General features: G+C 52.0%; 1 protein-coding gene across 1 annotated transcript in view; it reads left to right on the top strand.

Annotated features, from left to right (window-relative positions):
• Positions 1–13,619, top strand: part of RIN3 (Ras and Rab interactor 3) — a 118,560-nt gene that overhangs the window by 99,892 nt on the left and 5,049 nt on the right. Inside the window, exon 8 of the mRNA XM_030883518.3 lies at positions 8,848–8,979. Within this exon, the coding sequence (XP_030739378.1) occupies positions 8,848–8,979 (132 nt within the window). The remainder of the gene's footprint in view (positions 1–8,847; positions 8,980–13,619) is intronic.

Here is a 13,619-nt window from a genome sequence, read left to right on the forward strand (position 1 = left end):
CTCTGAGCCCAGAAATTCAGGACGGGAGCAAGGCTCCGTGTGAAGATTCCCCACCAGGAACAGACCCACCAGGAACAGATGGGTTTCTTGGCAAGAGCCAGACAGTGGGTTCCCCTCCCACTGCTGAGTGAGCACTGGCCTTGTGAACCCAGTGGCTCCCAATCTTACCTGGGCTGCCCCACTCGGAACCTCAGCCTCTTCCCCTGAGAGGAAGCAGTTCCGCCAAGAAGAGCAGGGGTCTGAGGGTTCGTTCAAGGACGTGGGTTTGAACCCCGCTCCGGTGCTGTAGCCTTAGACTTGAATCTCATGGGGCCTCTGCTTGTGTGCAAAATGGGGATGATAAGACCTACCTTGCAGGTTGCCGTGCAGGGTAGAGGTGGGGAGAGCACACAGAAAACACCTGGGCTGCGTGGCCCCAAGGAGGTACTAATCTTCCAGAGCCTCTGGTTTCTAGCCCCGTTCACCTGGGCTGTCGCGAGGCTCAGAGGCGAACAGGTGTGTGGGTGAGTGTCCAGTAGATGTGACGATGCAGGAACGGCTGCTCCAAATGTGGAAGATGCAGCCACTCAGTGGTTTCCAAGCTGGGTTCCAGGAGGCACCCCAGGGGCCGCCAGAGGGACACAGGACTGGGCTTGACCCCAGACAAACCTGCTTGTCCCTCTTTTACACACAGGGTTCCACCTGGGATTTTGTTTGAAATAACCAGTTCTGCTGCTAAATTTTTTGGCCTTTTGAGAAAATCTTTCATTTGGAAAACATTTCAGACTTCAAAAACTTCAAGAATAGGAATAGTACATTAAAATAGGAACATCCACTTACCCCTTGTGGACTGTTAATATCTTACGTCATTTGCTTTATCATTTATACTCTCTCTGTGCATATGTAATTTTTTCCTGAATCATATAAGGGCAAGTTACATACATCTTGGTCCTTTACCCCTAAATACTTCTGAGAATAGGGATATTCCCTCACATAACCACATTAAAGTTGTCTGCTTCGTAAACTTACATCAATAAAATATTTTTCTCCACTGCACTGCCTGTATTCCAGGTGGTCACTGATCTAACTAGGCTCTCATTAGCATTTCCTCCTCCAGTTCAGGGTCCGATCCAAGGTCAGGTACCGCATTTAGTTGCCTCCTTTAATCTGGAACGTTACAGCCTTTCTGTGTCTTTTATGGCATTGGCATCTTTAAAGAATACAGGTTTCCCTCCCTGCCCCTCCCCATCTGTTCTTTGTCACGAAAGTTCCTCATTTTGTGTTTGTCAGATGTTTCCGCATGATTAGACTGAGGTTAGGCATTTTCAGCCAGATCTGGACTGACTCTTAAATTCTCTTCTGACTTTGACATGCAGTGACCTTAGGACCAGGTCTTTTGCTCACAACCTCCGCCCACCCGGCCCCGCTCCCCTCCCGCACCCTCACCCCCTCACCCACCAGACGCTTCCAGAGCTTTGCTACTCTGAGTGTGGTCCCCAGCCCCGCCGCCCCCCCTCCCCATGGAAGCCCTGGGAGGCATGGGCGACCCCGTGGAGGGCACAGCGCCGGCTTGGCTGCCGCCGACCTCCACCACCGACACCCACTCTACGCAGAAAACTGCCCTTCCCCCCACCTGCCCTGCCCCAGCCCCTCAAGTCCAGGAAAGAAGCTCCACCGGCCCATCTCTCCCACTGCACGATGCTGGCGATAGTAACTGGTATCCACACGGCCTGGCTGCTGGCGAGACTGGCTGGGACAGTGGGAAAGGCAGAACTTAGAGACACAAAGCCTGAGGTAACGGCCAGGCTGTCTTTTCCAGAAAGGTAGTTGCTGTTAATGCCCATGATACAGATGGGCCAGGATTCAAAGCTAGGATATCCTTACTCCAGAGCCTGTGCTTCCATCACTGTCCCAAGCAGCCAGCCTGGGAACGGGTCCCAAAGCTCCCGAGTCCTGATCAAGTGCTTCCTCCACTGTAGCAGGTTTAGGGGCCCGTGTCAGGGAGGGTGGGGAGCTCACAGAGACAGTGGCTTTGGATAGACCTGGCCCTCTGTCCTGCAGCCAGGAGCAGACTGCATGAGGCTCGGTGAGAGCAGTTAGAACTTCTAGAATCATCTGTCCCATTACTTTGACAGACAAGCTCTTCCCACCTCTTCAGTGTCTAAGACCCAGCATTCAGGGCTGGCCCTGCTGTTGGGGAGAAATAGCTTCAAACCCAAGAACTCCTCCATAAGATAGGCGTTGGGGGGAGGAAAGGAGAATGCAGTGCACACAAATGTGGGGCTCTTTCTTAAAAGAATAAAGAGCAGGCAACATCCGAGAGGGCAGTGAAGGCCCCCAGGCTATTCTCTTCCTTCGAGAGTCTGTATCTGGCTCAGGCAGGGCAGAGGCGGGGGTTGGGAGACCCCAGGTGCAGGGATCGACAGGCCTATGACATTGACTGAGGGTAGACAAGACAGAGAGGGAGGTCAGTCTGTTGGTTTCTAAAAATCGATGTTAACAAATCTAAACTGATTTCTGATGACAAAAGTCACTAATGTTTATTGTAGAAAAGGATGATTAGTATTGCGGTAGATTTCTATCTGGTCTCTTTGAAGTAGATATGGATAGGTAGGTAAATAGATAATTAGTTAAGGAAATACTTTCTGCTATAACAGATAAACCCTGCAATCTCTAACTCAGTACAAATTCATTTCTCATGCATGGAAGTCCAGTTGGATGGAGGAGGGCTGGGGAGTGGGGACTGGGCTCTGCTCCGTATAGCCATCCAGGGATCCAGGCTGAGGGAGGCTTTCTAAGTCCCCCTGGGCATCGACATGCAGGTGACAGAGAGAGAGAGACAGAGAACATATGTGCCAGGCCTGGAAACAAAGCATAACCTTGTTTTTATGCCCACAACAGAAATGGGGTTCAGGACCTCTAAGATGTCACGTTCTGAGGATTAGAAGCCACGTTACCCTCCTGTCTTGCATAATGACCATGTGTAACATGTAACCCAGAAGGCACCATGTTAATCACTTTCTATCTGTCTTGTCACTGAAACATCACAACCACCCCCACGAGGTGTGGGCACTGTTGTTATCCCCATTTTACAGCCAAGGAAACTGAGGCTCGGCAGGGTGAAGCAGCAAGCTCAGGGTCACACCTGAGCAGGTGAGTGGGGCCCTGGGACTTGGATCCAGGTCCTGTGCTGTACTGCTGTGTTCTCCTGCCTCTCCAGGGTGCCCTGGGGTCAGAGATGACCTCAGGGAGGCCAGGCCCAATCACAGTGGCTTCACACGTTTTCCAGCCAGGCTGGGACTTTTGGCCTCTGGTCTCTGCACCCGCAGCCCGTGTGGCTGACTGGCTTGTGGGCTGAGCTCTCCGAAGAGGAACCCAGGGAGCTGGAGTGATTTCCTCAGGGATCCACTGTTGCTCAAAGCAGAACTGAGACTTAAGCAGCATCTGCAAAAAGCACAGACAACCCAACAGGGTCGCTTTGGGAAGCTCAGTGGGAGAGAGGCTGGCCTCTCGTCTCACGTCAGCCACAGACTACAGGGAACCTCCCTCCCTCGGGCTCCAGCTCTTTCATCCATGCAGCTGGGAGTTCAAACTAGACCAGTGGTTTTCCAACTGGTCCCGGGGAACTCTCGAGGGACTCGAGGGACTGGGGACATCTTGCAAGGGGAAAGGGGGAGGAGGGGAAACAGCAAACCAGCCCTGCTGTCCGACTCTGATCAACCAGAAAAGCCCAGTTCTGTATAAGATCTACCCCTTAACGAAAGGATTCCACTGCAAAAGGAAATTGAAAACCTCCTGTTCTAGAGGCTTTCTACTTCCTGCCATCCTGTGTTTTTATCAGATAAGTTCATTCATTCAGCAGTTCAACAAACATTTATTGACAGTATGGATGTTAACAGGAAACCCCAGCCCCTGTTTTTAGGATGGTCACAGTTCAAGTGGAAAAACAGAGCGTTCAACAGGCGACAACCGTGCAGTGAGATAAATGATATTCATTCATTCATTTAGCAAGTATATTTATTTATTTATTTATTGTTTAGATGTTGGGAGTAGGAGTTTATTAATTAATTTATTTTGGCTGTGTTGGGTCTTTGTTTCTGTGCGAGGGCTTTCTCTAGTTGTGGCAGGCGGGGGCCACTCTTCATCACGGTGCGCGGGCCTCACTATCGCGGCCTCTCTTGTTGCGGAGCACGGGCTCCAGACGCGCAGGCTCAGTAGTTGTGGCTCACGGGCCTAGTTGCTCCGTGGCCTGTGGGATCCTCCCAGACCAGGGCTCGAACCCTGTGTCCCCTGCATGAGCAGGCAGATTCTCAACCACTGCGCCACCAGGGAAGCCCTATTTAGCAAGTATATTTATCAAACACCTACTACTGTTGAGGCATCGGATATAAACAGTGAGCACGATAAAGTCCCTGCCCTCGTAAAGCTTTCATTACCTGGGGAGAGACAGCTAAAAAACAAGGAAACAGAAATACAAAATCTATCATCAGATGCTGAAACAGGCCACTAGAATGAATAAAACAGGCTAAGCGGTCTGGGGAGTGTGAAGGAGTTTGCTGTTCTGGGTTGGGAAGTCAGGGGAGGCCTCTCTGAGTTAACATGTATTTGTTTTTCCATTCTTCAATGACAAGCCCAGGGAAACCCGTTATAAGGGCACTGAACCTAGCTGGTGGGGAGTGGGGGTCTTGGGTTAAAACTTCCTGGGGGAAGGAAGTGGCTTCAGGTGGGAATCGTGGCGGAGGGTTAGGGCCAAAGCAGCCGTGTGCTGCCCCAGGATCGTTGCACCAGCCACACCCACTTTCAATAAGAACCCAGTCAACACATTTCAAGGGGCAGTTATGATAAGATGATAGATTCTTTCCTCTAGATCGGGGTCTGCAGGCCAATTCTGGCCTGCCGCCTGATTTCGTAAATAAATTTTTATGGAAACAGCCACGTTCATTCATTTACACAGTGTCTCTCTGGCTGCTTTTGTACAATGGTTGAGTCAAATAGTTGGGACAGAGACCATGTGGCTCATGAAACTAAAAATACTTACTATCCAGCCCTTTATGGAAAAAAATTGCCAAGCCCTCTTTTAGAAAATGCTTCCTAGAAGACAACACTTTATTTTTAATCCAGCCACTTGTTCGACGCTCACAAGGGCTCTGAGTAACAGACTGAGTTTTGTTATTACCTCTGGTTTGCAGATAAGAAAAGTGAGGCTCAGAGGTAGTGGCCCGAGATCACATAGCTGGTTAAGCGGCCGAGTCGGGGGCCTCCTGATCCAGTGTCCTCACGGTTTGTGAGACCCAGGTGTGCACGCTTTAGCTCATTTTTATCAGAGCTCTTCTCCTCCAAAATCCCCCAGCTTATGAAACACGCATCAGGTCCCCAGCCAGCTTTTTAAACTATAATCGGCTCCCCCAGCATCTACAGATGGAAAACAGATGTGACTTTGGCAAAAAGAAAGCAGGAGTCAGCAGGAAATGCAGGCTGCAGCCCAGCAGGCCTTTCAGAGGTACAGCCTGATGGATGCGATCCCTGATCCACGCAAGACAGATGTTTCGACCACAGGTGAATTATTTGGCAGCTGTGCCCCAGCCTCTCAGTGTTGCTGCCCGAGGCCCCACTGTGTGCAGGGCTGAGCCCCGAGCCCTAAGCCTTGGGCTCCAGGCTTCAGGGAAGGAGAATGCAGCCCTAACCATCCCTAGGATGTCGGGTGGGAGCCAGTGCATTTATATGATGCTTAAAGTTTATGTTTGTCCACAAATAGCTCTCAGGTCAGGGATCCTGTGTGGGCATCTCTCACCACATCAGGGAAGAGAGACCCAGATTCTGCTGACCAGCTGTGGGGCCTGGAGCAAATTTCTCCCATCCCTGAGCCTCAGTTTCCTCACAGTGAGGTTGGACTTGATGAATCCAAGGCCACTGGTGTGCTAAGTCAGCGATGATATGAACCATCTCATGGGAGCTAGCCGTCTGCATCTCTTCCCCACTCCATGTTCATGTTGGTAGCTTGAAGCTGGCCGTTGTGGAAAGATTTATGCCATGCAAATTGGCAAATGCAGCAAATCAGAACTTTTTTTTTTTTCTTAGCAGGGCCGGTTGTTAAGGATTCTCGTCACACCACTGTCTAAGGCCCATAATGGATCCTAGTTTCCTTGACCATGGCCCCAACCATGGGCAAGACAGCGTGGTGCCTGGTGGGAGCACATGTGGGTCCAGTTCAGCTCACTGTCGGCGTCCTGCATCCCAAGCTCTGTGCTGGAGACTGGGAAGGCAGTGATGGGGCAGAGGCTCAGAGAGGTTAAGTGACTTGCCCGAGCTCACATAGCCTCCAACCCTGCCTTCAGGGAGTTCACAATCCGAGGAAAAGGGCAGGCTCTGAAACAGTCAAGGGTGTGGGCACTAGAGCAGGAACCATCCAACTGTGCTTGAGGATGTGGGAAGGCCACGAGAAGTTAGTAAGGGAAAGGTAGGGAGGGCGGTCCAGGCAGAGGGAACCGTGTGTGCAAAGGCACAGAGGAGTGAAAGTGCCCGAGGAGTTCAACCGAGATTCAGCACAGTGGGGTGCCCCATGGGAGTGTGATGGTGGCAGAATGCCATTCTGAGTAGGAAGTTGTCGTTCTGAGTTCCCCCTAATGGGGGAAGGAGTCCTGGAGTCCGTGTAGAGGCCCGTCTGAGTCAGTGCCAGGCCCGGGCTCTGAGCTCTTGCTGGGAGCTCAGCATTCATTCATTCACTCACCCAGCACCACCTCTGCCGTGCGTGCTCTGTGTACTGGGGAGACGGAGAGGAAGTGCTCACCGGTAGTTGGAGGGACAGACCTGGGATCGAAGGAGTCTCCTGCAGTGGGCTAGCTGAACGCAGTGTCATGGAACCAAGGAGATGGGCCCCAAAGCCCTTCCTGAGAATCAGCCGAGATCCTCAAGAAGGGCTTGGGGAGAAGAAGAAAAGGGCAAAGCACTTTCCATCCCCACCAGGCACAGAGCTGCAGTCCAGAGGGCTTCCTTCCCCATCTCTCTGAGTCCTCAGACCTTGGGCTGGAGCTGGACCATCCTTCTGGCTGAACGTCACTGTCCCTTCCAGCAGGGTTTCTCACCTTAGCACTATAGACATGTGGGGACTGAGTAATTCATCTTTATGGAGGGCTGTGCTGTGGCCCCTGAAGGGCAGAATCACCCTGGTTGAGAACTACTGCTCCAAAGCAAATGAACTTGCCTGATTGTATTTTTGGGTGAGCTGTTAATACAATAGCAAGAAAAAATTGGTGTTCTTGGAGGCGGAGTAAAAATTCAATCAGCTCTTAACCAATGCATGAGTTACAGGTGAATTCCAAAAGGCACAGAACTGTTTCACATCCATGCTGCTGGACATGCCTTGTTCCCTAATTCATAAATCAAACAAGAAAAGAATCTCCCGTGTGCCAGAATTCTAATGATTAAATTATCAACGTGGAAGACAACTGCAGGCACAAAATAATCTTTCCCCAGGAACTCTTTAGTCGTGTCTCAGGCTCATAAAGGTTTATGGAAGATGTTCTCCAAAACTGACTAATTCTGTGCACAGGCACAAGAACCTTGAAAGAAATGATCAGAGAGCTCAGAACACAGAGCTGGAATAAGAGGAACGACATTCTTCCTTAGTGGGCATTTCCATGGAGGCGGTATAGAAGCACTCCACTGTAAATCATTTCCTAGAATTCTCACCAAAACCCCATTGGATGTCATGCTATCTGTGTCAGTTCACATGTGTCTAGAAATGCAGGCTCAGAGAGCTAGAACACTTAGCCCACGGTCTTATAGCTGGTAAGGAGTCCGGGTCTGACTCTGCTTTTCAGTGCTGTGTGTTACCAACCCCATCAGCCGATTCATTTTACAGGTGGAAAAACTGAGGCCGCCTGAGAAAGCAGAACAGATATGTCAATAATAGCTCACTTTTCCATTGCGCTCCATGGGTACCGAATCACTTTCGTATTCTTTTTCTCATTTCATTCTCTCAAAAAACGTGAAAGGCCGTCAGGGCATCTTTTTTTGTTTTTTGTTTTTTGTTTTTTCTTTAGTGGTACTCGGGCCTCTCACTGTTGTGGCCTCTCCCGTTGCGGAGCACAGGACCGGACGCGCAGGCTCAGCGGCCATGGCTCACGGGCCCAGCCGCTCCGCGGCATGTGGGATCTTCCCGGACCAGGGCACGAACCCATGTCCCCCTTATCGGCAGGCGGACTCTTAACCACTGAGCCACCAGGGAAGCCCCTGTCAGAGCATCTTTTAGGCCCATCTCCAGCCCCCTCCTTCCCCAAGGTATCTATTACTGTCAAGAGGCTCTGAGCCCCGGGAACATCTCCCACAAAAGCAGTAGTGATAAGTTATTCCTTTCAGAGGTATTTACGTTTTAGAAGAAACCCTAGGGAAAGGGCACTGCTTAACCCAAAAGAATGAAGGTTGGAGGGGAAACTTTAGGCCTGGTAGCATCTGGTCGAGGGAGGGCTTCACTTCTGCAAGTGGAGAGAGAGATGTGTGGTTCCCAAAAGACGTCAGTGTTAGACAGACATCTGCTTCTGGGTGCTTCCATGAATAAGTGTGACGTGAACTTAACTGAAGGCGTTGCAGGGGAAGAGCTGGGAAAGGGGAAGGGACTGGGTCTTGCCTACGCAGCAGAGGGCACTTTTCTCAGTTCCTTCTTCCTAAACCCAGACTGTGTCTCAGGCCTCCCGACCAGGCTGATCCCAGGGTCGCCCCCTGTCATGAGAGTCAGGAGAAAACAGGAAGGCTCCTCTTCCAGGGGTGACCACCCCCCACCCAGCAAACCACCGTCCCCTTGCCCTGGGCAGGGAGCGGCTCACAAGGAGAGCCTCACACTCACCACCTTCTGCCTCCTTCCTCTCCCAGGGAAGTCCTACGGGGCAGACGACTTCCTGCCGGTGCTCATGTATGTGCTGGCCCGCAGCAATCTCACGGAGATGCTTCTCAACGTGGAGTACATGATGGAGCTCATGGACCCTGCCCTGCAGCTGGGGGAGGGTGAGTCACCACCCCAGGCCCATCTCCGGAACCCTGGGGCCCATCGCCCACTCCTGACCCAGCCACACCAAAGGCTTGCTGGAGGGCCCAACAATTACCTCCTGGATGCCAGACTCCACTAAGCCCTGGGACACAACAGTGCCTGACACAGCCCCTGTCCTGGGGGACTCACAGACTAGCAGGGGAGCTGGGCCAGTAAAGAGACCTTGTCACCTATGCTAGACAAGGGAAGCCCAGAGAGTACCAGAGCACGTTACTCAGGCTGTGCAATCAGGGAAGGCTTCCTGGAGGAGGTGATGCCTGAGCTGAGCATTGAAGGATAAATAGGGGCCAGTCAGATAAAGAAGGGGGAGAGGCAGTCTTCACAAAGGGAACAGCAGTTGCTGGCAGTGTACAGGATAAGGGAACAATGGTCAGCTCTTAGACAGGGGTGGCCCTGGGGACTCAGCCCCCTGCTCATCCAGATCTGGGCCAGGTACGCGTCAGTGGGAGGAGGGTAATGCTGTGGTGTGGGCAAGAGGCCAGGCACTCTCCTGTAGGATGATGACAGGGGTGTAATTTGTCCCACCCTCACCTCCCCTTCCCTTTCCTCCTTCCTGTCACTTCGTCCCATACACTTAGCCTCGGCCACCCCTCCACCAAGAATCCCTGAGGTGCAGCCATCCCAGATAGCAGTTCTGAGGGAGCCCCAGGCTCGCTCTGAGACACCACCCCCAAAAGGGTGAAGAGACTCTTAGGCCCCCAGTGGCCCCTTTGGGCTTTGTGGTTCTTGAGATAAGCTGGCCCTCTTTGCATCTGTTTGCATTTTTAGACTGTGTCGGTCTCTGGGGGGGACAGTATGACGTGGTTGGTTCTGTGAGTTCTTGGAAGCTCAGGGGAGCATGTAAAGCTGTGCAGGACTGGCCCGCCCCCGTGGTTTGTTGTAGAGTCATAGAGAGTGTCAGGGAAAGAGCCCTTTGGCGGGTGGAAGGATGGAGCGAGGCTGTGGGGCTCTGCACTTGATCTCAGCACTGGCCGTCTCTCTGGCAGTGGTCGGCCCTGCCCTGGCCGCCGTGGCTCCTGTTCCGTCCACGGCCTGCATCCTTGCTGCCAGACAGGACTCCAGGCCAGGCGCAGAGGCGAACAGGGACAGGACAGGGACATCCTTGGCCCAACTACCCTCTCCTTATGGACCTGAAGCCCCCTGCCCCAATCCTGTCATAACCTCCTGCGATCCTTCTTCCTGTTCCCGAAACCCACAGGGGGTTCGGGTGGGAAAGCTGAGGTCCTGCAGGCAGGAGAGCTAGTCTGTTCGGGGCTACATTAAGTATTTTTAAAAATTGAAGTATGGTTGATTTATAAGATTGTGTTTCAGGTGTACAGCAAAGTGATTCAATTATATATATATATGTTTTTCAGATTATTTTCCATTATAGGTTATTACAAGATATTGAATATAGTTCCCTGTGCTACACAGTAAATCCTTGTTGCCTATCTATTTTATGTATAGGCCTACATTAAGTATTTTTGAGGCAAGCCAAGTACCAATGAATACATAAAGATCTTAAACATTCCACATTTTCTGACCCAAAGCTGCCTGAATACCCTGCAGCCTGCCCCTTTTAGACTTAAGGGTCAGAGCCCCTGCCCCACCTCTGGACCTGTGGGGAAATTTCTAAGGGATCTATGAGGTGTTTGCTGGAAGAAAAGATGGCAGGGCAGAGCCTCGCATGCCACCACGTACCGCCCCTCCCAGCAGACCCTGCCCAGGGCAGCTCTGAGGACCATGCTGCACGCACCAGGAGGTGGGCTGTGTGGCATGGGTGCCTCTCTCTCTTCCTACGCCCATAGCCAGGGTGGGAGGTCACAGCAGCCAGGACAGCCCAGCCTCACAGGTGTTGGACTCCGACAGAAGGATGACTTGGGGGTCTCCAGCATGGGCAGGAGCTTCCACCCAAGTCTGCCAGCTGGTAGACCTCCATCTAGACATATCGGGGCCCAAGAGCAGGAGGACGGAGCGCCAGGCGGGCAGTGTTCCTGAGTTTCCCCAGGTTCACCCTCCTGTCTTTGCTGGGTGGTGGCCCACAGGGTGCTCCGTCACCAAAGCCTCTGAGGTGCAGTGAAAAGAGGGGCTTGCCTGGGAGGTGGGGGGGTGCGGAGAAGCAGAGCCCCTGCTGGCCAGTCCCCGCCCGTGATGCTCTGCAGAGTCAGACATGCCCGGGACAAGGGCAGGCCCCTGGGAAGTCCCTGCTCTTGAGAACTTGTTACTCCATCCTACGAGGAGAACTAACACAGGGTGTAGAAAAAAGAGCAGTTTGGAGGCTGGATTTGGTCCCAGTTCTGCCTCTGATCGGCTGGAGACCTTGGGCAAGTCACTTAACCTCTCTGGCTTGGAAAAGGGAAGGCATTGGGCTAGGTTTGGGGTTTTCAGACCATCTGGGCACCTTCTGCAGAGGCAGCTGGGGGAAGGATGAGAGGTGGAGGGGGCCTCTGCCTTCTTGTGTTTCACAGTCTGAACAAACACATCTGCATTCACCAAAAAGCCTGCAAGGCCGTCACATTCTTTCAGCTGGTTCCACGTGCTGGAATTTGGCAAAGATTGTGACTGGGTCCCACTTTTTCGCAGCAGGCTTCTGGAGAGTGAGAGATCAGGGACTTCCTGTAAGAAGTAGAGAGGACCTGAACGCTGGCCTGATGGGACCCTGACCCCTTTCTCCCCCGTCTCTCTGCAGCTCCCACCACTCTGGGCAATTACAGGGCAGATGGGAGACCCAGGCACCTGCTGGGCACCTGGCTGGAGCCAGCTCAAAATACAAACCTCTCCAGAAGCACCCTCATAGATTCCTTTACCCACATCCCGGCTGCACCCTGGCTGACAGCTGGCCATCCTGGGCTAGTAATCTCTTAAGAGAGGCAATGAGGTTTTCCCATCAATGGACAGCACCCTCTCCCTGAAGAGAACGCTCGACTCCAAAACTCACAGTGCGAGGAGTTGCCTGCCACCTAGTGGTCATGGCAGGAACTGCAGGACCCCCAAGTCCAAGGGAGGTCTACTGGGAGAGCCAGGAGGCTGTAAAAAAAAAGCAGGGCTTGAGCAGGCAGGAGTGCACTGGCAGGGCTTCGAGTTCCTCCCCTTTGCCCAAGAGGGTGGGGAACCTCCAGAGCAGCTCCCTTAGGTCACCTAACCACCGTGCAATACTCGCATGTTACCGAGCACTGCACTTCATGTGTATTGATCTCATTTACTTTCCACAACATTATGGATTTTGCAGATGAGGAAATGGGAGCATAGAGGACACTAACTCACCTGAGAGCACAGGGCTCTCTGCCGAAGACCGAGACCTAAACTCTGCTCTCTGACTCCAAAACTGACCATTCGCAGTCAGCACACTGCACTCAGCTCCTCCCTTCCCAGCCAGGGGGATGTGATCACGATGGGAAACAGGACCATGGGGGAATGCCAACTAGAGGACAGGGCTCTCTGCCAGCAAGGGCTGGAGGCACCAAGGAAGGCTTCTTGCACACCCAGGCTTTGAGCTGGGCTGGGAAAGGAGACCCAAGAGAGGTCTGCCGGCCCTTCTCTGATAAGGGACACCAAGCCAAGTTCCATGCTGGCCTTGATACACCTATTTCAAAAGCTGTCTTCTTCCTACACTGCCATGAAAGGGCGAGTGATCCTGCGGCAATAAACCCCTTTATCTCGTCCCCCGCCCACCGCAGTCAGGGTATGAACTTTTCCCATACTGGTTGTGAAATTTGTAGGAATGTGTAGACAGCTTCATCCAGTGGAGCAGTTAGGAATGCTTTGGGCTGCAAATAATTACAATGTAACTAATAATGGTTTAAGTCAGAGTGAGGGACTGGTTTGTCTCTTGCATCAAGAAGTCTTGGGGTAAGCAGCTGATAATGGTGGCAGCTTTTAGCCCCGCCATCAGGAAATCGTAGACCCAGCTCTTTCCATTGCTCTTCAGGATGTGAACTTTTGTCTTTGTGTCTATCACCTCTGATCACAAACAGCCGCTGTGCCTCCAGGCTCACCTCTGTGTTCCAGAAAAGAGGAAGGGGGACAGACAGAAACCAGAAGGGATACAGTAACTGAGTCTGTCCCTTGCAAAAGGCTTTCCTGGAAGCGCCACTCAGGGACTTCCACTTACATCTAAGTAACCAGAACGGGGTCTCCTGCCCTCTACCCTGAACTACAAGAGAATCTAGGAAGTGAGCATTTTCAGTTGAGTGCGGCTTTACCCCACAAAAGTAGAGTTCAGTTAATTAGGAAGAGAGAGAAGATGGGATTTGGGCGGCTCACTAGCAGATGGGCCTCATGTCAAAACTCATTGCCCTGGTACCCAAAGGGCTGGGGAGAGGCTTGGTGAGTGGGAAGGAGGCCCAGGGAAGCACTGCAAGTCCTTGGCCAAGCCACCCTGCCTCCTCTAGAGTGAGGGGCGAAACAAGGCTAGTGCTTCTGAAACATTCTAACCAAAGCCTCCAGCGAGCCAAGGAGAGGAAACTTGTAAGCATCTGCGCAAATTGTTATCTTTTATCTTAACACTTCATGTAAATTTTGTAGTCTGAAGTATTTCGAAGCTTAAATTAGGAAACATTAGGTATTAGGAATATGTGTGAATTAACTTAAGGTAAAAAGAAATGGAGAAATAAATGAA

This window comes from Globicephala melas, chromosome 2 (genome assembly GCF_963455315.2).
Source record: "Globicephala melas chromosome 2, mGloMel1.2, whole genome shotgun sequence".
NCBI lineage: Eukaryota > Metazoa > Chordata > Mammalia > Artiodactyla > Delphinidae > Globicephala > Globicephala melas.